The sequence below is a fragment of the Psittacula echo genome, assembly GCF_963264785.1.
Source record: "Psittacula echo genome assembly, chromosome: 4".
In the NCBI taxonomy this organism is placed as follows: domain Eukaryota; kingdom Metazoa; phylum Chordata; class Aves; order Psittaciformes; family Psittacidae; genus Psittacula; species Psittacula echo.
In genome coordinates, this window is record NC_137738.1 from 2,112,250 (window position 1) to 2,137,998 (window position 25,749).

At 44.5% G+C, this 25,749-nt stretch overlaps 2 protein-coding genes across 5 annotated transcripts in view; one reads left to right on the top strand and one right to left on the bottom strand.

Annotated features, from left to right (window-relative positions):
* The window catches only part of INTS7 (integrator complex subunit 7), a gene marked incomplete at its 5' end in the record, with an annotated part of 69,952 nt that extends 65,791 nt beyond the window's left edge, over positions 1–4,161 (bottom strand). For all 4 annotated transcript variants that reach the window (XR_013956639.1, XM_080616093.1, XM_080616092.1 and 1 more), the window contains 4 exons: positions 7–144; positions 2,442–2,588; positions 3,738–3,867; positions 4,071–4,161. Coding sequence is in view for 3 of the 4 variants with exons in the window: in XM_080616093.1 (XP_080472219.1) it covers positions 7–144; positions 2,442–2,588; positions 3,738–3,867; positions 4,071–4,161 (506 nt within the window). The remainder of the gene's footprint in view (positions 1–6; positions 145–2,441; positions 2,589–3,737; positions 3,868–4,070) is intronic.
* Positions 4,162–4,449: 288 nt separating this feature from the next.
* DTL (denticleless E3 ubiquitin protein ligase homolog) lies at positions 4,450–24,949 on the top strand (the record flags this gene model as incomplete). The annotated part of the gene is made up of 15 exons (XM_080616189.1): positions 4,450–4,495; positions 4,661–4,786; positions 6,040–6,138; positions 6,460–6,521; positions 6,613–6,733; positions 7,208–7,273; positions 8,436–8,551; positions 9,066–9,139; positions 10,043–10,146; positions 11,367–11,471; positions 13,453–13,565; positions 17,097–17,186; positions 17,724–17,862; positions 22,555–23,393; positions 24,881–24,949. 15 exons carry the CDS (start codon positions 4,450–4,452, stop codon positions 24,947–24,949), a joined length of 2,169 nt encoding a protein of 722 aa, XP_080472315.1.
* Between the last annotated feature and the right edge of the window lie 800 nt (positions 24,950–25,749).

Here is a 25,749-nt window from a genome sequence, read left to right on the forward strand (position 1 = left end):
TCTTACTTTGATTGTGCAGAAAAATTGGCAGCAGCAAATATTGCAGCTTCAACTTCCACATTATCATGGGAATCCAAACTTTGACGAATGCTGTGATGTGCATTCTTCCTTTCTGGAATTATAGATGCCATGCTGCCCAGCATCCTACAGAAATAGATCACAGCAAACTCAGGAAGAACAGTGATCGTGAAGAAATGCAAGACAAAACCAAATAGAAATGGAAAAGGACTGGTTAAAAGACTATTTTGATATAAATGTACTCATCCACATCTATTACAGAAACAAACAAACGGAATCATAGAATCAACTGGGTTGGAAAAGACCTTTAAAGATCATTAAGTCCAACCATTCCCCAGCACTGCCAAGGCCGCCACTAACTCACATTACTTAGGGCCTACATGGTGTGTGAACACTTGCAGGGACGGTGACTCCAGCACTGCCCTGGGCAGCCTGTTCCAATGCCTGAGCACTTTCTGGGGAAGGAACTGTTCCTAATCTCCATCTAAACCTGCCCTGGTGCAGCTTGAGGCCATTACTTCTTGTCCTGTTCTTTGCTCCTTGGAAGCAGAGACTGACCCTACCTCACTCCATCCTCCTGTCAGGCAGTTGCAGAGAGCAATAATGCTAAAAGCAGGCATATAATTAGAAGGTAACAAGTTTTGTCATGTGGGTTATGGCAGTGGTTTAATAAAACATGAATTACAGTTTGATACCTTTCATCTTGAAATGGGCACAATGAGAAACTTCCCAATACGGCACTTAGACCAAGTTTTTTTAAGGTGCTTTTACATTCAAACTCTGGTATCAACACAAGAGATTTAATGCTAAAGTGCACTAATGGCTCTTTTCAGACACACATGAAGTACCCATTATGGGATATAAATTCAGAAACGTATTAGTATAGGGGGATAAATCCCCCCACATATTTAAAGAACTGCTTCCATTGTTTCTAACTCTCTTCCCAATTCAGACTGTAAAACTAAATATGCGACAAACCTCTGAACACTCATCAGTTTTTACCACATGCTAAGAAAGCAAAGTTTGTAGAGTGTTACTGTCAGCAAACAAGTAGCTGATTTGCATCATTTGTTTCTAAGATCTTTTGCTGATGTGAGATAAAGTTATTACTGGGAATAGTGCATTACCTTTTGTGTAACTGCTAAAAAAGGAGTAAATCAGTCTATACTTTGCTAACAATATCCCAAAGATACTTTTTACACCTGTTGAGCACAAACCAATTCATTAAGAACAAATGCAGGATTTGCACTGATGGCACTTTTTGCAAGAGTTCTAATGCAAATATTTACACACAGTTATCCAGCACTGCAATTCCACAGACACAAAGTTGTGTTCGAGCAGAATTTTCTTTCAGCACATTCTTCCTTACTGACACTACTTAAGGAAGACAAAAACAACAAGGATTTTCAGCTGAAACTGCCATTTTAACCTTTCACTTGATGCATCCCATGAATTGGTTTGATGTAAGTTTTTTTTTTTCAAACTAAGCAGATTCCTGGGGCTTCTGACAGTCTGTAAAGATAGCCCTCTATACCAGTCAACAACTGTAATCTTCCATTAGAATAATGAAGTGGAACTACAATAAAACATGGAGATGTGCTGTAATTACAGATTTCTGAGACACCAGATCATGAAAGCATAATCTCAAAATACTGAAAGGAGAAAGAAATGGACATAGCAGCTCATCAAACAAATCCCTGTTAATGCCCCCCATCTTTCGATAGTGAAGTCAGTAACAGTTCTAGATGGATTGAAGAAAAGAATACAAACAGAGAAAGGAAAGTTTAATCTTCACATTTGAATTCACTTGCACAGGAGCTGGAAGATGCAGTTAAGATAATAATGTTGTACACTGTTAGACATAGATACCAAGGCAGCAGGACAGTGACATTGAAAGATAGCTTAATTTTATTTGTTTCTTTATGTTACTGCAGGAAGTCCAAAGCAATCAACAATACAATGGAACTTCTTTCGAAGTTACTGACCAGAGACCAACAAGCAGTAAACTTCTATGACAACCATTAATGAAATACAGATGGAAGCATAACAATTTTTGACACGTAAGGAAGCACTTTCCTTTTGGTCCTGGCCTAACTGTATCATAGACAACATAGGATATATTGCATCCAGCTACTCTCTGGGTTATGCATAAAAGAGGTTCACTTTTCTCCTCAGAACACAAAATTTCAATGCTGCAAATCCTGGTTTGCCCAAAGCCATCCACAAACCTCTTGCCATTGCCAATGGTTAATACCCTTGTTCTTCTGATCTCAGATCTTTATCATTCATCACCTTTAAACACAAACGTCTTTACTTTTAACTCTACGAGCAACGTAGAAAACACCTCCTAAATTTCATTGACAGTAGTTTATTATTCCAGAACAGCATGCTAAGAACATTAGGATCATAATGTCATTACATACCGAAGTGTAATGGCCCGAGCAACTGGATCATTGCTGTGAATTACTGAGAAAACTCTTTTGACGAACTCATCCACATTTAGGATCTTCTCTAAGTGCTTCTCACTCTGCTGAGTAACTTTCAGCACACACAGCCTCAGGAAGTTGTTTCTGTTAGGAGACACACACATTTCCACACACATTTCTTTATCAGGCTGTTTCATAATAAATATTCAAGCACTCTAAATATGAAAGCATCATAAAAACCAAAACAACCTTCCAAGAGTAAATTAAAATAAGGAAAGGTCTATGCTTTAGAAACATTATATTTGACTAATAGAATAAAAAAAGAGATTATAGCCACACTATTGTTTTATCTTCTAGTAGAGGTAGGGTCAAATTCAGGCCCAGTTTCAGGGAAATTAACTCACTGACACCAGTGAAGAGAGTGTAAGCAAATCAGAAAATCATAGAATGGGCTGGGTTGGAAAGGACCTTCAAACTCATCCAGTTCCACTCCCTTGCCATGGGCAGGGACACCTCACACTAGAGCAGGTTGCTTCAAGCCCCTGTGTCCAACTTGGCCTTGAACACTACCAGGGATGGGGCAGACACAGCTTCTCTGGGCACCCTGTGCCAGCGCCTCAGCACCCTCACAGGGAAGAGCTTCTCCCTTAGGTCTAACCTGAACTTCCCCTGATTCAGTTTGAACCCATCACCCCTTGTCCTATTGCTGCAGTCCCTCTCAAGCATCCTTATAGTCCCCTTCTGATACTGGATACCTGTTTTGTGCACACTTAGGGATAAAAATCTGATAGAAAAGCATGTCCAGAAAAGTCTAATTGCTATTGCCAGGTATGAGTGAATTTCTTCTCCTTCCTTGAGCAAACAGCAACAGATAATTTTGTAAGCTATGACAAAATAGCTCCAATTCCATCACATGCATTATTTACACATCAGGCACTTGGAAAAGCTACACTTCAGCCTTTGTTATTAACATCCCTTGGATTAGAATTTGCACATAGGATCACTCATTTATTTATTAACTACAAATTGGAACGTGTCTTTGGAGGAGAATTAACACCAACCAGCAAGTGAATCCTCATGTCAGGCCAGATGGAAAAGAACTGTGCCACTGATCACTCACAGACACTTAAGCCCACTAAGGACAGAGAAAGCAAGCTTCAACTAAGCACAACTTGTCCTCAGTGTAGCAGTATTATCACACACATAGAAAAAACCCCACCGCTGCCCAAGCTCCTGTGCAGCAGCACTCCAAGACACAACACACTGCTATAAAGACTGACTGATGCTACTTACCCGACTCTGAACACATCAGCCAACTTTAGGAAAGCTGAATTAATGAGAATAGGGAAAGGGTATTTCTGAAAGAGCCTAGGAAAACGAACGACGGCTTCGCACTGCTCCCCAAGCTTCCCAGACCTGAGACCTAAACGAGACACCAACAGTCACTGCAGATACCGGCACTCCTTCCCAGTCAGACCCCTCTCCACCCCCCGCTCACAGTACAAAACCGAGCTCCCGGCAGCTGGGGACCGCAGGCCGGGACAACACCGTCCCTTAGAGAGTGGAAGCCGACGGCCCTAATGGCAGCCCTACAGGGCAGGCAATCCCAGCCCCGCTCGGCCTCACCTTTGTCGAGTTCCATGAGGGCAGAGTTAGCGTCCAGCTCCTGCTCACCATAGCCCGCATCAGCCAGGAACGACTTGCCGCTGGCCGCCATATCGACACCCTCAGAAGGGACAAGCTCTGCACATGCGCTGTCTCCCTTCCGTCGCCTCAGCGCAGGCGCAATAGCGCGCGGCCACTCACGGAGGCTGCACACCGGCGAACAAGAAGCGGACGTGGTGGGTGTGGCCTGAAGTCCCCGCCCCTTCGCGCCAGCCAATCAGAGGAAGAAGGCGCGGCGCCGAAGGCACCTGCTGCCCAATGAGGGGGCGAGGGCGCTTTTGGCGGGTCGGGTCGGTGGCGGGAGTTGGCGTCACGACTCGGGTTCGGTCGCTCTCCGATCATGCTGTGCCGCGCTCTGCTCCGCCGCGCCTCGGCCACGCCGCACCGTGAGTACCGCGGCCGAGCCCCGCACCGCGCCGCTGCCACCTCTGCACCGGCCGGCGGGACGGCGGCGGCCTCAGCCCTATGTCGCCCGCTGCCGCAGCGGTGGTCTCAGAGCCCCCGGGCGGCGTCTGCTGCAGTTACGGTCTCGTCTCGTTGTGTCGTTGTAGGTCAGTGCTCGCCGCTTCCTCTGCAGCACCTCTTGGACAGCTACCAGTGCAGCCGGGAAGATGATCATCTGTCTTACGGGGAAATGGGAATGCCGGTTCCTCCTTTCGGCTGCGCCTTTTCTACAGGTAAAGTCACCTCCGAAAGGACTTCTTTTGGGCCGGGGTGAGGGCACAGCTGTCTGCTACTGTTTTGTGTGCGGGGCTTGTGGTTTTAATTATACTTCATTATTTGATTTCAGAGTTTCTTGTTTTAAAGTGGGCTGGAAATAGAGTGCTTGCACCTAGATGTGATGTAAATTTGATCTGACCAGGAGGTGGCTGGTGCCTTCTTCCAAGTAAGGAGTGATGGGATAAGAGGAAACGGCCTCAAGCTGCACCAGGGCAGGTTTAGATGGAGCTGAGGAACAATTCCTGCCCCAGAGGGTGCTCAGGCATTGGAACAGGCTGCCTAGGGCAGGGCTGCAGTCACCGTCCCTGCAAGTGTTCACACACCGTGGAGACGAGGCCTCAGTGCCATGGGTCAGTTGTGGCCTTTGCAGTGCTAGGGAATGGTTGGACTGGATGAGCTTAAAGGGCTGTTCCAACCTGGTCGATTCAATGATTCTGTGATTCGATTTCAGAGTTTCTTGTTTTAAAGTGAGCTGGGAATACTGTACTTGCACTTAGATGTGATATAAATTGGATCATGGTGCTCCTAGATATCCTGGTGGAATGTGTTCCCTTAAAGAAGCAACTATAAAGCATTCCTTTTAATGGCTCTTTGTTTCAAGGTGCATCCTCTTGGTGACAGTGCTAGGATACAGAGTTGAAAAACTGGGCTTTGTTCAAAATATATAGAAGAGGTAATAGGCTGGAGAACAGTACATAGAATCCAGAGGTGGATGGATGCCACTAGACCTACACGCAGCATTTCCCCATGGTAAATGCATGACAAATGATGCATATATAGGGCAAAACTCATTTGTAGTACTCTAAATTTGGTGGGAGCTTAGTCCAAGACAGTTTCCTGCTTTTCCAGCTTGGCTCTATAGAAAGTGCTGGAGGTTGGAGGTGGTAAGTAGTATAGATATATAAAACTGTAACTAGAGAGCTATTACAGCTGGTGACAGAGGGTATTACCACAAAAGCTGCTCCTGGAGCCATTTGATTGCCCATGTGTAGCATAGCAGTTCCTGCATGGAGCATCTAGAAAAGATGCTTGCAAATATTTCTGCATTGTAATTTAAATTCCTATGTAAATACTGCTTATTTCACAGCCATCTATTTGTTGTGTACCTTATTTAACGGGATTTAATGTGTCTGTGGCCCTTCACAAAGAGCAGGGAAATGATTATGAATCAGCTGCATTAATACACAACTACATTTCCATTTCTTTTCAGCCCCGAATTCGGAGCATGTACTAGCAGTTGCGAATGAAGAAGGGTTTGTTAGACTGTATGATACTGAAGCTCAAACTCCCAGCAAACACATCTTTAAAGGTAAATGTTATACAGAATGTGATCTTCATTTGGTGTGACAAGCATATGACTTACTGGAATCAAGGAAAGCTTTTTGCAAGTCTTTTAAACATAAATGAGGGCAATACTTAAATCCCCTCATGTACTTTGCTGAGTCTTCTTTACAAAGCAGCAGCAGGTCTGTGCTCTTACAACAGCAGTAGTAGGTGAACTTCTGTGTTGTTTTTCATGCCTCAGGCAAGCTGTGGACAAGTTGTCTGATTTCAGTGCCTGATGTTCCTTAGTCTTCTGCAAACCACCTGCAATGCATGGAACTAATCTTGGCTTTTGTTTTCTCCTTAGAATGGCAGGCTCACTCCAATGCCGTGTTTGACCTTGCCTGGGTACCAGGAGAACACAGGATTGTAAGCAGTCATTTGCCACCTAACTTTATGCTTAATGCTTTGGCAGCTGTGTGCAGAGAATGACTAAAGCTTCTTACATTTTCCTCTGAAGGTCACTGCTTCAGGAGATCAGACAGCCAAGGTGTGGGACGTGCGAGCTGGCGAGCTTCTTGGCATATGCAAAGGTCACCAGTGTAGCCTCAAGTCAGTTGCTTTTTCTAGGTTTGAGAAAGGTAAATGCTGATATTCCCTGCTGTTTGTTTTCCTTCTTTCCCCCCGGCACATCGGTACTTTGGGGCCTAAAAAAGGGCTTTGCAAACTGACAGTTACGAACAGCCCAGGCCAACTGAGCAGCAGCCCAGCCAAGTGAAGCAAAGCTAACTTGGAACTTCACAGCGACCTGATGCTAACATGTGCACATCTCTGATCTTGGGCAAGGTTAAGATACGATACCTACTTCCATACCTAAGTGTGTAAATGCTTCTTTCATAAGCAGGTTTCTCTGGAGTAGTAGTGAAAAAAAGAATAGTAAGATTAAGGAAATTAGTTAAAAAGTACAGCAGAACAACAAACTGATTTCATGTTTCTAGGACTGGCATCTTCTGTTGAGGCAGAAGAGCCAGAGGCACATAGATCGCAATGTACTGTGTTTAGTCGATTACACTAACGCTTTTGAAAGCTAATAGCACTCTTTTTCTCTATCTCAGCTGTCTTCTGTACTGGAGGCAGAGATGGAAACATCATGGTTTGGGATACCAGATGCAACAAGAAAGGTAACTGAACTTTCTGATATGCATCCAAAAAGCCCGATATCTCGTGTAAAAATAGTACCCAGATGTACTTGTTGGACTAATAATGCTTTTGATTATAATATAGGTAACACTTCAGGTAAGGAAAGGAGGATTGCCAGATAACAGTGTACTCTTCTAATAGAGTGAAAAGGTGGAATGGGTATTTCTTCTATAAAGAACGCATTTTTCACTTTGTAACAGTCTCAGATCTGCAGCATGATGTACTCGCTGGCTTGATAATACCCTGTGGGTTGGTAAGGAGATAAGGGAATACAGAATACATCCCTATGGGAGACAGCACAGAGATAGATGGGCTGGGTGAGAGTGTTTAGGTCAGAGCCATCCAGATGGGTCAAGAAAAGTTGGGAAGGCTCCTGCCAAAGCAGGAAAGCAGGCAGAAAATGCAGGATCAACGGAGCTTGTGATTGCTGGGAGCAACTGAATATCTTGTGAGAACACCTACTAAATGCAGGGTGAGCTCATTCTGCTCCTCTCTTTCTGCTTCCTGGAGCTTTTCCCTCCTCAGTCAGGTCTGCCTCTTCCAGTTCCCTGCTCTGTCCCAGCAATTTCCTGGCCTGTGCTGCCAGAAAATATCCCATTCTCCCATCTGACCCAGCTTCCCTGGGTTTTCAAACTGGCAAGTGGGGAAAAAGAGGGGCTCCGCATCGCTGAAGCAGAAGGTATAGGAAAGAAAGTAGAAAAGTCAGTAGTAAAGGAGTAGGCTTCATAAAATGGGAAGTAGCAGACAAGAGGCTAAATAGAAGATTATAAAGTAGAGTGGAAAAGCACAGGAAAACTTCCTGTGAGTGCAGTTCTGCTCTGGATGAGATGGGTTGAATGCTGCGGGCCAGGGTGCACGCTGAATACCAGACCAAGGGGTAATGGTTTCCAAAAGCCAGTGTTAGTTTCAGTGTCCATGCTGCACTGACCTGTAATTTTTTGCAACATATGCTCCTGTTTTCTATTGTGTTCTTCTCATCCACTTTGTATGTAACTGACCATTGTTGTTTCCAGAATACAGAGATGATTTTGAAGGTTAGTCTCAGCCACTGTTTAGGATTTATTCCAAGCAGATGCCTGGTTTATTAAAGTGATAACAAAATTGCATAGAAGCCATAATTGAGGTGACTTTGATTTCTTTCAGATGGATTTTATAGGCAGGTGAAGCAAATCAGTGGAGCACACAATGTGGTTGACAAACAGACTCCTTCCAAACCGAAGAAGAAGAGGCAGAACCTGAGGGGACTTGCTCCCTTGGTGGTAGGTAACTGGGGTACAAACAAAATATAGGCCTCTTTTCTGGGGACAATGGTACTCACAGAAGTCTCCCTAAGTAGTCATTGGGAGAAATACCTGGCTTGAATGTGCTAAATGCTTCCATTTATCTTTGCAGAGGTAGCTTTTTGTGTCACGGCCACTTCTTATGGCTAATTTTAGACATTGTTTAGATGTTTAACAACCCATGTGCAATCAAAGCCATCTTTGTGCAGGTGCCATGTCCTGCTCTTATTTAATCTATTAAACCTGGTGATGAACGCAGCTCTCATCTCTCACCTGAAAGCTATCATCTCAAACAGCTGCCCAAACACTTACTGCTCAGTGGCAATTTCACAGGTGGGAGTGTTTGGAGGATTGTTATGTCTTAAATGGCATCTGCTATTACCAGGCTCTCCTTCCTGGCTGGAGGAGGTTTGCTCGGTTTTCACTTGGCCTTGAAGTAAGCAGCAAGACCTTGAAAGCAAATAAAGTTCTTTATTTCTCTTTCCTTTTGAAGGATTTCCAGCAGAGTGTAACTGTGGTGCTGCTTCAGGATGAGCATACTCTTATCTCTGCAGGAGCTGTTGATGGGTAAGGAGGGAGGGTACCTGCTTTTCTGTCTATTCTGTGTGTTCTTGGTGGCACAAAAAGATTGGGAGGGTTTTTTCCCTAAGATCACTCAGTGAGCCCACAAGGCTGTAGAGTTACTATTACATAGAATCTAGCAGAGCTACTCTGCCAGCTTGCATTGGCAAAGCTGAGTGCCACTTTTCTTCCTTACTGGAGATTGTAGCACTGGGACAAATTGTGCTTATGTGGTAAATGCTCCTTTTAGTGTCTTGGCTATGGGACAGGACAAGAGCAGTTCTTACCATCTCTATCCATTCTCATGGACCTATGGGACCACATATAAACAGACTATTGTTAGATAGTGAGCTGTTCTGGGATGCAAGTGGGTGGTTGGTGCCTGGATATGTGTAGGCATGCTTGAGAAAATGTTGCCTTGAGTTACAAAAGATGAATTCTTTTAGGTGCCAGATCCATTGCAGCAGCTTTGAGCCCAGGCAGACTGTCTCACTGATTAGCATGGAGGTTCCTCTCCCAGGACTCTACTCTTTAGGCTCCATGTGGTCAGAGGCTTTCTAGGGCAGATCAGATTGACTCTCCTGCCTATGGCTCATGAGAGAGGCTTACTCCTGGAGAGTAAGGAAAACTTAAAGGCCTTTATTTTTAAGCCTACATAGCAGAAGTATAAAGGTATCTTTGTATTGCCTTTTACTAGCTGAAGAAAGTTGTTGTACCTTGTGTTAGTTACAGAAGAGAGTACTGTTTCCTCGTCTATACCCAGCACATCTCTACTCCTGCTCCGTTGTCTTCCTAAGCACTGGACACTCCTCAGGAATGAGTGACCAGGCTTCCCGTGCTCTTAGAAGGTCCTATCAGCATTGCAAAAGGAATTTTGAAGCTAAAGACACTTGTGCTTTTCTATTTCAGTGTGATCAAAGTATGGGACTTGCGCAAGCACTATGCTGCTTACCGTCAGGACGCGGTGCCTTGCAAGTCCTTTTGCTACCCTGGGACCAGTACTCGCAAACTTGGTAAGTTACTGGAGGATGTAGTTGTTAAAGTGCAAAGTGACTTTAAGAAGTACTGTCAGGGCCATCTCACTTCAGAATCATAGAATGATTTGGGTTGGAAAGGACCTTAAGATCATCCAGTTCCAACCCCCTGCCATGGGCAGGGACACCTCGCACTAAACCATGTCACCCAAAGCTCTGTCCAATCTGGCCTTGAACACTGCCAGGGATGGAGCGGCCCCAGCTTTCTAGGCACTCTGTGCCAGCGCCTCAGCACCCTCACAGGGAAGAACTTCTGCCTTAGATCTAACCTGAACTTGCCCTGTTTCAGTTTGATCCCATACATTAATAATTGAGGCAATTATCGATCAGACTGACGAGCTCAGCAGGGTATTTTGATGGCCAATACCAAATTTTCAAGTTGAAGAGTGAAAGTGCCCCACTTACGTATTATCACTACAATGATAAAGGCTTGAATAAGCTTCACCCGTGCACTTTCAGAAAAGAAGATGAAGGCACAATAGAGCAGAATTTAGCTAGGTGTTTTGATGCATGAGTAGAAATCAGGTTGAACTCTTTCTTTGCACTTTATCTAGCAAAGACAACAGACTGGACTGGGTTTTTACATTATAATCTTCTAGAGTTGAGCATCACTTGAAGCTGTTTGTTATCAAAAACAGTACTGCTTTTGTCTGCGTTGCTCTGTGCTTCTCTGTATCTTAATGCCTTACAATGCTGTGGTGCAACACAGCAATTCCTGCTGGCGTGTCTCATCCCCTATCTAAACATGGTAATGGTCGAGTGGCAGTCCCAAGAACATGAGGGAAATCCTCAAGGAGCTGGTTGTGAAGTAAGTTGCTTGCGGGGAAAGATTTTGCTTGAGCCTGAATCACTGGTGAATCAGAGGATGGTTTAATCTACCAAAGCCTGGGGGTTTCTGTTTCTTTCTAATCTCTGCTTCTACAATTGCTTGTTCCTGTTATCCACTTGAAACTAGCAAATAAATCGCTTCCCTGCTCTGAAGGTGAGATTGCTTCCTAAATATATGTTATTATAGAAACTTCCCTTCTCCAGGAAGCGCTCTGTCAAACAAACTGTACAATGACAATCTCATACGTGATAGAGATCCTTTCCCAAGTTCCCTCTCTAGGTATTTCTTTGAGAACGCCTGTTTTCCAAACTGTTTGGGGTGTTTTTTTGTGGAGTTATTTCCTATAAAGAATTTCTCTCTTTGTCAATAGGATATTCCAGCCTGGTTTTGGATTCCACCGGTGCTAATCTGTTTGCTAACTGCACTGATGACAGTATCTACATGTTCAATATGACAAGTTTGAGGACCACTCCAGGTAAGCATGGTATCTGTGAAAACAGCCACAAAAAATAGATGTTACAGAGCTTAGAAATGTGAGTTTCTCCCTATGAGAAACAGAGACCAGATTGAACACTTAGAAAACCTATTCCAGCCTCTTCTGTTTGAAGTTACCTGTTACAAGGACTGTTGGTATTTTGTGATGAGCTATCCATATAAAATGAATGGCAAAAAAATTTACATTAAGTGCAGATGCTGCTTCACCCAGACAGAGACTAGTGGTGACTTGCATGTTGATCCTAGTTACTTGGTGAGGAATGGCTACTGCCCAGCTGCTACCCATCTGAAGCAAGTTTGAATCTGCTTACTGGCAGTCACTGATGTCTCAAACTCTTAGGTATGAATCCATGTAGAGTTATCACCTGAGATGTTGTATTCAGGTATTTTAAGGTGTCTTTTAAATGTAGCTTCTATAACAGTCTCTGGGAGAAGGTGTTGGGAGATGCTTCAGCTTTTCAGGTTCCTTCAGTTCTGCATCTGTGACCTTTCCATTGGCAAGGTTATCCCACAGCTCTTGCTGCACCGAGCGGCTCTGTCACAAGCCAGTGAGTGCTCCTCAGAAGGCAGCAAGACTTGTTAGATGCATTCCAGACGCACACATGACTCAGTTTCCATTGCTTTTTCTCAGCCTCTCAGTTAATTGACATGGAGTGAACAATGTGTCCTTCTGTCTGCTCCTCAGGAAGGCGGTCTGCTGGGTGGGAATGCTTCCAGAGGCCAGAAGTGCTGCAAGTAGTAAATATTACTAGCTCAGATGTTGAGGTTAACCCCAGTGCCACCGCCGAGGTGTGGAAATACACTCACTGGCCTGTCCCTCCAAAGCACAGCACATCCCATCCTCAGCCTTCTCAAGGAGCTCTTCGCTTCTGTGTGCAGCTGACAAAGCCCAGCAAGCAACCTGGATTCATCCAGCCGGATAAAACATGTGCTGCTGTTCCCGCAGAGGGCAGCACCTGCCTGCAGGATGCTGCCTCTCTCCTTGCTCAGCAGCTTCTATTCAGATTGTGACTGCTTCTATGTAGTACTGAGACAGCTTTAGTTTGCAGGGGGACATGAGTTCATCCCCACTGTGGCAGGACTTGCTGGTTGGTCTGGCTTAGGAAGGGACCTGCTGTCTGGTAGCCATTGCTTTGAGGGAGCTGTGGGTGAAAACTGGGGCATATTTTGGGGTGCTGCAACATTTCAATGTGTGCTAAAGGCAGCTGCACGTCCTCTGGTCTGCGGGTTGCCTTCTCTACCAAAATCACTATTAAAACAGGGCTGGTAGAGGGTACTAAGTCGGGAAACTCAGCCCTTCTGCCCTGCTGAGAGGATGGGACGCGATGCAGCCAAGTGCTGTAGCTCCATGCTCAGCTCTTGTGCCAGCTGCCAGCTCTTTGGGTCCTCGCAATAGAGGGAATGGCAAGCACTGGGGTTGATGGTTTCAAGGCTTTAGCAAACACTACTGAGGCTTTAATACAGGCGGCGTGGCTGACACGATGTAAGTCTTGATGAAATAAAGATGTTGGCAGCAGGACAAAGGAGCAGTGAGTGCTTTTGTTGACACCTGGGTGGAAGAAAGCCCTTGCTATGTCTTCTGTGCAGCTGCTCTTGTTAATGTAGTGGAGTGATGGTGACCGAGGGAGGAACAGACAAGGAACCTTTACTGGATTAGTGGGACAGCCCAGGTCTCAGCCTTCCTGTGATACGGCGCAAGCTAAAGCTTTGATGAAGCTGCCACTGCTCCCTAATGATGTGGAGAGAGTTGTTGCTTCATTTGGAAAGCCTGAAGGGCTTTCGTTGAATAATGAAAAGCCAGAGCCCCAGAGCAAGGGAGCAGCAGAGCAACCACTTTCTCCAGAGGATATGTGGCTAGGCAGGAAAAGCCAGTAAGATCAGCTCTCCTTGTACAATTGACTCCATGGCTGCGCATCAAGTCGGGCTTTTATTTACTGGGTTTTTCCCTGTTCTCTTCACAGTGGCAGTTTTCAGCGGGCACCAGAATTCAACCTTTTACATCAAATCCAGCACCAGCCCAGATGACCAGTTCCTGGTCAGTGGCTCAAGTGACTGCAATGCATACATCTGGAAGGTGAGGTGGCTGGGAGAGACCCAGCTCTGCAACCCAGGGCTGCTCCGCTCTTCCATTTAATTTAGTTTTCATGTTCATGTAGGACACTCCCTGCTTCCCACTCCTCCTCAAAACAGCATGGATTTAGCTCCTGGCATGTTGTGTCCAGAGTCTGTTTGTTGCTGTCAAGGCTGGATGTAACTGTTTAATGTAAAACAGAGCTAACCTCCTGCCATCAATACATCTCTCGTCACTGCTGCTTACTGCAAGTTGCTGATCTTAATCTGGTTTTAATGGGTATTAAAATCCTCTTTCAATCCCGTTGATTCAGCCAGCTGTGACAAGTAGACAGACAGCTCTTGGTTCATATTTAGCAGTATTAGCCAAAATCTAACAATTTCATTGTTTTAAAGGGCACTCTTTGCCCCCACCTCCCCTTTTTCAAGCTCTTGCTTCAGACGTAGCTTTTCCTCATGCTTAATGTACGGCATTTGGAGTACAGCAAGAGCTCAGCCATAGCCTTCATCAAAACTCAAAAGCACCATCTGACAGGCAAGAGGCTTCGTCATTTGGCACCTGGCACTGACATGTAGGAAATGCAAATGTCAAGTTAATAGCAGGGACCTCAGAATAAGGCATGCTTCAAGATCTGTTCACTGTATTGGAGCAGAATAGACTTCTTACTGAAATAGAATAGGCAGCAGCCACAGGTGACTGCCTGTTTCAGGTTTCGGGGGATTTTTAGGGACTGCTGACTTGTTTACCCTTTTTGAGATGAGTTTGAAAGGAAAATACAAACCTTTCAGAGCAGAGGGTCAGCCTGCTGAGGTTGTGGTTTGAGCATGTAGTCTCTTTGATTGGAGAACACTTGTAAGCAGCTGGGTTGCTTACTCAGTAGCAGCAGGAGTGCTGTAGCATGGCTACTCCCATGCCAAGTGGTGTAATTTTAACCTTCCTCATGCTCTGTGTGAGTTCAGCAAAAATACCTGTGCAAACTCGAGTTGCGCATCCTGCATCTGTGTCCTTTGATACTTTCTTGGAACACTGGCTGGGACTGGGTTGAGAGCATTCATGCATGTCGTTACACCTCAAAGTTTAAGCATTTAGGCATATTGAGAATGCATTCTTGTACAGAAGGCTTCTGTTGCTATCACATATGAGTGACAGATCATATTGCATATTTATTAAATCATCAGATGATTACTTTTATTTTAATCATAGTCATGTTAGAAAGTGGGACTTGGAGCACAACTATCTTTACAGATCCGTCATATGCAGAGGCTTCTTAATTTGTTCTAAATGTTGGCAGATCTTACTCTGAAACATGTGTCTTTTCCTGGCATGAGGACATCTCATGCTGTCAAAAAGCCATGGTTAGATATTGCATGAGCAATTAACAGGTAACGTTGGAAAGAATTTAATGAAGAGCGCTAGCTTTCTTATATAGAAAAGGATGAAGGCAGAGGAAGCCCTTGCTGAGGAATGAAACACAGAGCAGGACCTTGTTCAGAGTATGTCTTCGAGAGATTTTTGCAGCAGTTTAAGTTGTGTTTGGGTCAGCATTCCCAAGAACACTGCGGCTAGAAGTTATTGCTGACAAGGATGCTGTTTCAGTCTTTTTTCCATATATAAATAACTTCCAGGCACTGAACACTTGCTTTATTGTGTTGTTTGTTTGGGGCTTTTTTTAATTACTAGCCCGTTGATTAATGAACTGACTCTTGAACCCAAAGATTATAAAAGCCAGAAAGCAGAGAGGTTTTTCTGAACAAAAATGGTACCTGAGAAACCTTCTGGTAATAAAATTATCCTATATAGACATACTTCCATTGTCCTTTGAGTCCTTTGGTATGGACAACTCTGAGGTGGATTAAGTTACCCTTAGGTCTCTCCAAGCATTGGAATTCTAAGCGCTTCTGTATCTTGTGGTACTTTAAGCTATACGTATACCATTCTATGCCGCATCTTGAAGATGGATACAACATCTGTTTCAGTGAGTAGAGTAACTAACAAAGTCTCATTTCCTAGTTTTCTCTTGTTACCCGTTCCACAATAGCTCCCACTTCCGCACCAATATCCTGTCAAATCAGGCAAAAAGCAGCATATGCTTTGGCTAATCCTGGCTTAATATGCACAGACTGACCTACTGTCTTCTGCCAAACACAGTGGACACAGCTATAGCTATGCACGTCCCTTTAGTCTGCCATAATATCCGTTTGGTGTAGTTGATTTAATCCGCACCAGCATAGTGGAAAAACAGTGTGTCTCAGCAAGAGTAATTCTGTTCCTCTGCTTTCCTTTCAGCAATCAGTTACCACTGATTAGACACTACGCTATTGTGTCTGTTATGTGTGTAGAGCAAGATTGCTATTAAAAGTAAACAAAGGTGTTCTCTGCACCAAGATCTCCTGTTGTTTATTCCCATCATAGGGATTTAGTTTCCGTGGTGTTGCATGTTTTGGCAGAGAAGGGAATATTCTGACCAAGGCATTTAGTCAAGTGATTGCCTCTGCTATGCCAGTAAAAGAAAAAGCTGCCTGTTAGGATGAACCTGTTTGTAGCAGAACAGCTTTAAGATCTGAAGCTGGATATTCAGTTGTGGGTTTGCAGGCTGTTGTAGGAGGTGATTCACAAGAGCAAAACTTGAGTGTAAATCACAAGTCTTGCAGCTTCCTTTGAAATCTATACGTAATGTCTACTCCTTTGCCCACACAGTAAAGGGTCTGTTCATTCACTTAGTCATTTATGCAAATCCCCTTAATAAATCCCCCTTATGAATGTCACATTGATAACAGTGACTCATAACTTCAGAGAGGATTGCCTGCTGAAAGCATGAAAACTTGGGTATAATCTTGTGTGTGTATGTGCATGGATGTGTGCTTTCTTCCTTGGGCCACTTAATGCTAGCTTCAGCTGTATCTAGCACTTAACATGACCTGTAATCAAGGATTCATGTTAATACTTTGATTGCTATGTAGTTTCATGAACTCTTAAGAATATCTCTGGTCCAGCTGGTTGGTTAGAGGAGCTACAGGCGCTTGCAGTCACACAAATGCCGGTTCTGAAGCCATGGAAGGTTCATCTACAGGATTTTGTTGATGGCAGTTTTATTCCTTCAATGAACCATTGACCTGTTATTGGGGCTCTTGTAAAAGAGCAGCAGAATGTATTTGCCTATCCTCATTCAAAGTATGAGCCTCCCAAGCTTTTCAGCATCTTACCTACAATAGGTAGAGGTACTTAGAGTAAAATGCTTGTGTTGTGTTGTGGGGTGACAACTCTGGAGGCAGAAATCCAGTGTGTAGCAGGAATTGAACAAGTGTTTCCAGGCAAGTCAGTACATCTCAGTGCTGATCAGCTGCTTCCCCTAGAAATGAAACATGAATTGGTTCCATTAGTTGTTGCCTCATGATGAAAGGCTGAGAGCATTTGATTTATCCATCTCGTATAGGAAAGATGGAAAGTATTCATATGCTGAGGGGTCTTTCAGTGATATGTATTAGACTGCAGGGCTTCCGACTGTAATACTTGTTTTTCTATGGAACTTTTAAGGTTTCTGAGCCCAGCCTTCCTCCACGGATGCTCCTTGGTCACTCTCAGGAAGTTACCTCCATTGCTTGGTGTCCTTCAGACTTCACTAAGGTTTGTTTTCTGGAATACTGTCTTTGCCACGAAACAATGGGTAGGGATGCCTCACACTGGACCATGTCACCCAAGGCTCTGTCCAACCTGGCCTTCTCAGTGTGTTGCAACTGTTTGTCCCCAGGCAGGAACAGCCTTGAGTAACAGAGACAGACTTAGATGCAGGTGCAAAGAGCGGCATGGCTGCTTTTGTCTGCTGGGTGATTGAGATCTCTAAACATGTGCTGGCCCTTCCTGAGCAGACTGTCACCTATCACAGAGTTACACGAGGCAAATGGTTCCTGGTGACTGTGATGTCTCTAGTAGAAAAGACACGAAGGCAGCAGCCTTTGCCTGCTTTAAAGCAAATACCGCTGTTTGTTATAGTAATGAAACAGAGTTGTTTTGTTTGGTTTATGGGCAAATCTTGTACCCCCCAACCAGGCTTCACCCTCATTCATATTGGCATGGTGTGTCGGGTGTAGCTGTTCTAGTTCACTTGGCTGGTGACCCATAGGATGTGCCCTGGTTACTCCAACAAAATGATTTTTACTGTAGATTGCCACGTGCTCTGATGACAACACTGTGAGGATTTGGCGCTTACAACATCGTCCTGAGGAGGAGAAGTCAGCATCCGGCAAAATCAGCTTGGTGGGCTGGGTCACTCAGAAGAAGCCACAAGAACAGCATGGAGCAGGTAAGGCCCCTAAGCTGAGATACCCAGCTCTGCAGCCTGGCTTCTGAAGTTTGGCTGTTCTCTGTACCAACAAAAACCTTTGGCTTGTCTTATTATTCTCCCATTTTTTCATACAGCCAGACAAACACTTCTATTTGTAATTGCAAGACAAGCAGGCTGAAATAGCTGACAAGTATGCTGAAGTATGACCAGACTGCAGAGCAAATATTCATTGATACAGCTTGTTGGGCAGCCAGATTTTTAGTGGGAATAAGCAAGTTTCGGTAACTGAATAGCCAAAGGAGATGTCGTGTGTGCTGTTTAATGTGTGTGTGCACTGTAGCAACAAATCACACTTTTTTATATCGAATAATGACTGAAAGCAGTAAGATCATATGCTTTTTCCTGGTTGCTAGTTAACCCAGCAAAGGGCTGACAGCACATACACAGCCTTGGAACTCTGAACTATTTCCTCCCGCCCAGTAGTTGTGTTACTGTAAAAGTCAGTCGGAGAAGCTAAGGGTCAATGTGGAGTTTCAGAAAGCAGCATTCTTTATTGCAGCACTGGGCGCACATGAAAGTACCTTCACAAAGGTGAGTGCACCCGATACTTGCTGGCAGCAGCTCTATATTGAGCATACTCATGCATATTCACAGCTTTCCCGTGAAACTATTTACCCCTGAACTAATTGTAATATTTGCATCCTAATTACACATGCACTTTCTTGCTGAGTGGGGGTCTTTGGTGGTCACTGACAGTCTTCCTCACTGTGTTTATTGAATGACCTCAGTGCTTGCTCGTGCTCACAAGGTCCTAGTGCTCAGTTAGCAGTTGGTATGTCCTTGCTTCTGTTCTGTTCCAGTCTTGCTCCAAGCTGAGCGCCACTCTCCTATCTTAAAGGCTGGCATCCTTGGTTTTATTTACTGTCTCCTTAGTTATCAGACCCATGATGTCCCTTCCTTCATCAGCTGAACATTCCTTTTTCTCTATGTGTTAGTAAGTTAGAACAGTTTGGCCTATTCTACTATGTTAAAGGCACACACACGACTAGTTTAAAATTTAAGCTTACAGTTGAATTCTACACAGATTTCTTTGCTGCTGCTATCAATATTACTGCTCTTTCCTCAGCTTCATACAGTGGTACTGTCTATGCAGACAAATGCCACATAGTGAAAGTACTTCCAAAATGTGTGTAGACAATCATGATGTGATCGTAATGTTGCAGAATTAATCAGTAGCATTAATCTATTCACGTGTTAAGGCTAGTTAACAAATGCCTAGGTGATCAGACAAGCTGTGCAGTAGGCTCTCACAGCTCACCACTGCTACTCACTGGGCAGTACCCTAGACCAGAAGAAAGAAGGTCCCTGAATCATAACACTACTTTAACTTGTTTGAAACTTATGCTTTGTTATAGGTGAAAGGTGAATAAACCCTCAGAAAGTGAAATAAGATGAGCTTCTCTGTGGAGTAGCTCTGAAGCTAAGAATACAATAGCTTCCCAGCAGCTGCTGGTGTGACTTCCTGTGTTCCACCTATCTTTTCTAGCCACCTTCCAAATGAATTTCACCTTGGCTAACACAAATAAAGGCTGAAGGTCTCCAAATCCTCCTAATGGGATAACATTACCTCTAGGATAACATTACCTCTAACCTTTTGCCAGCGAGTAGCAGTCTTGCAGGAAGCTTGCAGGACAATAGCAGGGCGAGTGCCAGGTCTACTCTGTAGCTGGTAAATGCTTTGTGTGCATGCTCTGCTTCAGAGAGGGCTCAAAATTCACTTTGTGTACTAGTTTCAGCAAAAAGGAAGTAGGCACAGGTCTAGTCCAGCAGCCTGAAACCTGAAGTAGCTTTTACAATAAAGCTTCACAAGTCAGCTTTGGCAATTATACCAGAAAAATCCTTTATTTCTCCTCGCCCTTGCTGCATTGAAGCAACACAGGAGGAAAGAGGAAGTACACAGACACTGCAAACACAACGGCAGGCTTCCTGCTGACCTTGGGTCTTGAGCACAAAGCACGTGCTGTTAGCATGCAGGAGTTATCTGCAGAGACTGATTCAGAGCTAAGGAGCAAAGTACTATTTCAGACCTGCTGGGATGAGAGCTAGGTAGCTCCCCACCCATTTATGTGGAACAAATGGTGAGATTGAGGTTGTGTGTTGGCTGCTGACCTGTATCATCAAGTGTAGCAAGCACAATTTCCTGCCCTTTAGAAATGATTTTTGTGGTTTCCCACTTTCTCCATTTCTTTTGTGTAATCAAATTCCTGGAGCAGGGCTGTGCATGGGCTGTTTGTGACTTCAATCTAGGGACTGATAATATCACTTTAGAAGACTTGTAGCAGAGAAGGTAGGAAACAACTGAAATAACCTCCTTTGGTGTTACACAGGTTGACTGCAGGTATTTACAGTATTGTATGACATGCAATGGCAGCATAAAAGGCAACAGCTTGGAACTGGCCTAGTAGAAGCCTGAATAATGCATGCAGTCTTTAAAAGAAACCTGATCTTCATATTCTTTATCTCAAGGTTGGGGATGTTTCTCAAGTTTGGGTTTGCTTCTTGCCATGGTGCCCATCCAGCTCTCAAGAGCTTTGTTTTCCCCTATCCAGTGTCTCCACAGTATAACTTTCAGGCTGTTCTGGGATCAAGAGTGCTTATACCAAGCTAGTCATGCAATGTTTCCACTGTATGAATTTGTAGATGATCATTAAGGGACCAAGAGTTGCTGAGCTTGCTACTTCTCTTCTTCCTCTAGGAGCTCAGATTTTTAAGTGCCACTAATTCCCCAGTTGAGATATTATTGTCTTGTAAGTGCTCATTAAAGTAAAGAATATGAGAAGCAATTTTGGCAGTTACTTTCTATTAGCCCAGTTTGAAGCAAGTTGTTACGAAGTAGCAGGTTTTATGGGGAAAGGAGCCTTTAACTCCGTTTTGTGTGTTACAGTGATTTGTAGTGGGATGCGTTAGCATGGAATCCGATTTAATTTTGCTCTGATGCACCGGTACTTGTATTTTGGATACTAGGTAATGCTAGTAAAAGAGGCTTAGTATGGTATATAATCAAAGAGTCTTGTAGGCGCTCACTTGACATGTTATTTGTGAGACAGCCTGGCGCCCTAAAGAAAATGGCAGGTTATTCACACTAGGCTTCTCATTGTTCTAATGAACTGTTTTATACTGCTAATGCTGAGATTAAATCTCTGGTATACAGAAAACATTTTGAGCTCTTGTGCTCAGCAGTGGAAATGCATAGAGTAACTAAGGTGCTACCCTGTTCAGTTGCATCACGCCAGGTTAGATGAATGAGAAAGCAGGCATCTAACAAACCCACCGATGTGCTCTCTGTTGGAGGGTGACAGAAAGAAACGAAACAAAATAAAGCAAAACCAAACCTCTCAAACATTGCTGCAGATCGAGATCTTGCTATGTGTGATTCACACTGTCACTAGTAAGGTCCTTATGCCCCTACCTATGACTCCTGTTCTAAGAAGCTGGGTATTCAGAAGCTCATTTTAAAAGCAGTGGGGTTTACATGTTCGCTAGTGAGCTCAAAAGCCACTGTGAAATATCTGTTTGGGAATCATTTGTTTTAAAAGAATAACTTCCTAGATTGACAGATTTGATTTTCTTCAGAATTCAAGTACTTGTTCAGAGGGTGAGGAATGTCTCGCATCTCCCTGGGTGTGGTAAATAACTACCAACTTCATATAGCATTGCAAGAATCCTCCAGCAAAAAGGCAAGAGAGCAAGTATGTCCTTTCCTGTTCTCATTCCTTTCTTTTCCCATCTTTAAAATATGCAGCTATTAACACCTGACTAGGAGCATTATTCATGTGGTAGCATAAGGCTACCATGGTATCGTAGTTAGCTGTGGGACCTGCTTATAGTGCCTTTGTCCCTCAGCTCAGCTGTGCAACCGCTAAAGGTGGTGGTGCAGTTGAGGACCAGCCTTTCTGTCAGGCAGCATCTCAGTACAGAGCTGGCTGGACTGAGCCTTGCAAGGCTTCCAGCAAAGCTAGATAAAATTGAGAGATTCAAGATCTGTTTTGTCTGTCCATCAGTCATGGAATCACAGAATGGTTTGGGTTGGAAAAGACCCTAAAATCACCCAGTTCCAACCCCCTGCCATGGGCAGGGACACCTCACACTAGACCATGTTGCCCAAGCCCTGTTCAACCTGGCCTTGAACACTGTCAGGGATGGAGCATTTACCACCTCTCTGGGCACCCTGTGCCAGCGCCTCAGCACCCTCACAGGGAAGAGCTTCTGCCTTAGATCTAACCTGAACTTCCCCTCTTTCAGTTTGAACCCATCACCCCTTGTCCTGTCGCTACAGTCCCTGATGAAGAGTCCCTCTCCAGCATCCTTGTAGCCCCCTTCAGACACTGGAAGCTGCTCTGAGGTCTCCATGCAGCCAAGTCCCTTGGCTGTAGCTTATGTGAGAGTCCTCGTTACAGGAGGGATAGATGTCAGGCGTTACACAAACATGCTGTATTATACTTGCCAATATGACAGGGGGCTTTACATAAGACTTGTAGACGTTTAACCAAAATTAGATGGATTTATGTGACCTCTTAATGCAAAGGGTATACCTGAGAAGCAGGGTCAGTGCTGAATTCATGTCCTAGTTGGAAGGGCTGTTTATACAAGGGCTGTCTTTAATCTGCTGTGCTGTGTTCCTCATCAGGCTACTTGTTTCTCCCCTACCAGGATGGCGAGCCAGCACACAGAGTACTCCTGCCAAGGCCTTCACAGCGGGCAGCCTGTCCGTGTCCTCTCCACAGCCTGCTGCCTGTGCTCCCATTGACTCTGGAGACCTTCCCCTGTCTACAAACACTCCAACAGGCACTCTGAAAACCCAGTTGGCTGCAGCCTGCACTCCAGGCAAGCAGAGCAGAACCAGCCCATGCGCTTCTCCCAGATTGATCCCTTCCTCCAAGATGTCCATTAAACATTGGGTTACAAGGACTCCATCCCCTTCTCCAGAAGTGGGCAAAAAGGCTCCTTCTCCTAGAAAAGCCCTGGCAGAAGTCACCCAAGGTGTCCTGGAAGCCACTGGCCCTCCTAAAGCCCCGCACTCACAGTCTGAAAAGCGTGCCAAGAGAAGGCTTGACTGCAGCAAGGAGGATGAGGCCGGGCAGAAGTGTCTGCAGGCCTGTAGCTGTGTGACTGAACTGGACCATGCAGCGAAGAAATCCAAGCTGAATCTATGGCACTTGGCTGCAGACCAAAAAGCTTGTGATGAAGGCTCCCTCAGCCTGGCTGGCTTGGATAACGACCACAGCCCAAAAGAGCCTTCCTTTCCTGGAAGCCATATGAATCAACTGAGCCTTCAAACTGCCCCCCATCCTATCAGACCTCCATGCGGGAAAGCCACTGAAGTGATGGATAAAGAGAATAGTTCACCTGAAAGGAAAAACTGGTTGTCTGCTCTGGGGGAGAAGTTACGGACTGGCAGAGCTGGCAGCCAGAACGCATCCAACAGCCCCCCAGCATCTTGCAGTCCTGGTGCCAAGCGACAAGAGGCAGCAGCCGCTCCACCAAGAACTGTAAGTAGGACAATGAGTGACAATGGTCATGGAAGTTGTCCCTAGCTGCCACTCTTCCCTTTGCTCATTCTCTCCTGCTCAGACATTCAAAGAATTATCCAATCCCCTTTGGTTATGGACAAAAGGGATGATTTCTGGCCTAGTAAGTTAGATAAGTTAATGCTGTCATCTACTAATCCTCTCCATGCAGGAGCATCATTTTTAGGATGGTGGTACCCCTCATTTTAAAGGGCACAGATTTGCTCAGAGATCCTTGCAGTCGCAGGCTGGATGTTCAGAGGATGTAGCCATCATCTCTACTCCGAGAAGCACAACACTGGCAGCACCTTTCCTGGCAGATCTACCGTGTATGTGTTCATTGCCACATCTGCCTGTTTGTGTTACTGGAAAGCCACTTGCCAGTGGAAGAAAGCTAAATTCTATTCTAGCCCTGGTAGCAAAGGGATTTGTTACCCATGTTAAAACCATGGGGCTAAATATTGCCTTCTGTTCCTTCACTTGAAAACTGTCAGAAAACAAAGGAATCACAAAAGAGTCAGAGGGCAGGATTCGACCTAAGTAATCCTGGTTTTGATGTAGAAGAACCCTGGCACAGAGCTCACTCTAGGATCTGAAAGATAAGCTTACAAAGCAGCTAAAATAGTTGGGCATGAGGGTTTAACATGCAAACTGAGAAATGATCATTACCTTATTAAACCAAACCAGACTTGGCTCATCTCTGAAACTGGACTCCAAGTCCTGCAGTGTCTTTGACTCTAATTTCAGTATAATGCTAGGTATAACTTTCAATCATTAGATTTTAGTTGTACTCTCAATTGGATATTTGATGCTGGAAGTCATTGCCATCATTAAGGCTTATTTTGGTATCTCATTTCTTACCTGATTTCACCTCTTCCAGCATTTCTATCAGATATAAAGTGGGCAAGCCATCACTCCTTAAGTTACGCATTAAAGCTGAACTCTTCATATAAAGTTGTACCAAGAACTCTTGGTTATAGGAAACCTACAACTACTTGTGCTTTATGCTGTACATGTTTAAACACAAGTCAGAAAGATTTGCCCCCGGGAGAGATTACTATGGAATGATTACCTTCCCTGCCCAGTGTGCTCTAGTTCAGGTTTTGGACTGCTCCTGTGTTGCACTCAAAGCCTGAGGAGGTGCCTGGAATACCAGCAGCATTCATTGATCTGCTATGTCGTGGGAATCTGCAGTTCTCATCTGCTGTGGGGAAGCTGAAACTGCAGCCAGAATGCTTTTCTTATGGCAGGAAGACAACCCTAGGATTTAGCCAGTGTTTCCTGTAGGTAGTAAGCCTCTTATCTGTGAGACAGATTATAGTAAAGAACCTTTCCTTTACTATCTTAGTTGGGAAGCTAAACAAACTGGAGCAGTGATGGAGAGGAGACTTCAGGGCTCCTGCAGCATATGAACTGTTTAACCTAGAAACGTTTCTTGTCGGTTTTGTTTGGTTTTTCCTTCTTCCTAGGCTGCAACCACTTCAGTTTCCATGAGGAAAATCTGCACATACTTCCACAGAAAGCCACAGAATGACTGAAGCAGCACGCGGCGGTGGCACCTGACGGATGTCGACACTGTGCTATCAAGACCAGATTTAGCATCTCCGACAACGATGCGCCGGGATTACAGTTTGTTGTCAGACATTCGCAAACTTGGGGGTTTGTTCTTCTGCTTTTAAAGCTGTTAACAGTAGAAGTCAGCTGAGTGTGGGCAACCTACACCACACTTACCCGTGGTCCATACTGACTCTGGATGACGGATTGTTTTAATAAAGAAAACCTGAGTATTTTTCACATGGCAACTGTTAAGAGTCCAAAGACAGCACCAGCTCTGCTGTGCATTGTTGACAGGCACATACAGCTTGTCAGTTGAGGTTACTAAGCTGCCGTTGAAACTTCCTCTGCTTAAGAATAATGTGTCAATCACTGCACCCTCCTGCAAAGCAAGTGTTTGTCGGAATGTGTGTAGAGAAACTTTGTTGAGGTAGGTCTGAATGGTATTTCTGCAGTTACTCTTCTAGTACTGCAATGACCACCCACTTCCAGCAGGGAGCTTAAGAATGTGTGAAGTATAAAAGACTTAAACACCCTGTATCTTTCCTATGGTGATTACAGTCTAAGTGGAGACAAAGTATAACGAAGTAGGTAATGCCTGTACTCCTCTTGCCATCCCCTTTCTTCCCCAGTCTGAAAACTTCTGTATTGACCAACTTAGCTGGCTCTTGAACCATCAGCACTACAGCTGTTGAGGCCTTTTATTTCTCTGGAAGATCAAACTTATTGCCATAACAGCCCATTATCAGTCATCATTTACAGATCCAACCTGTAGGAAAGGCAT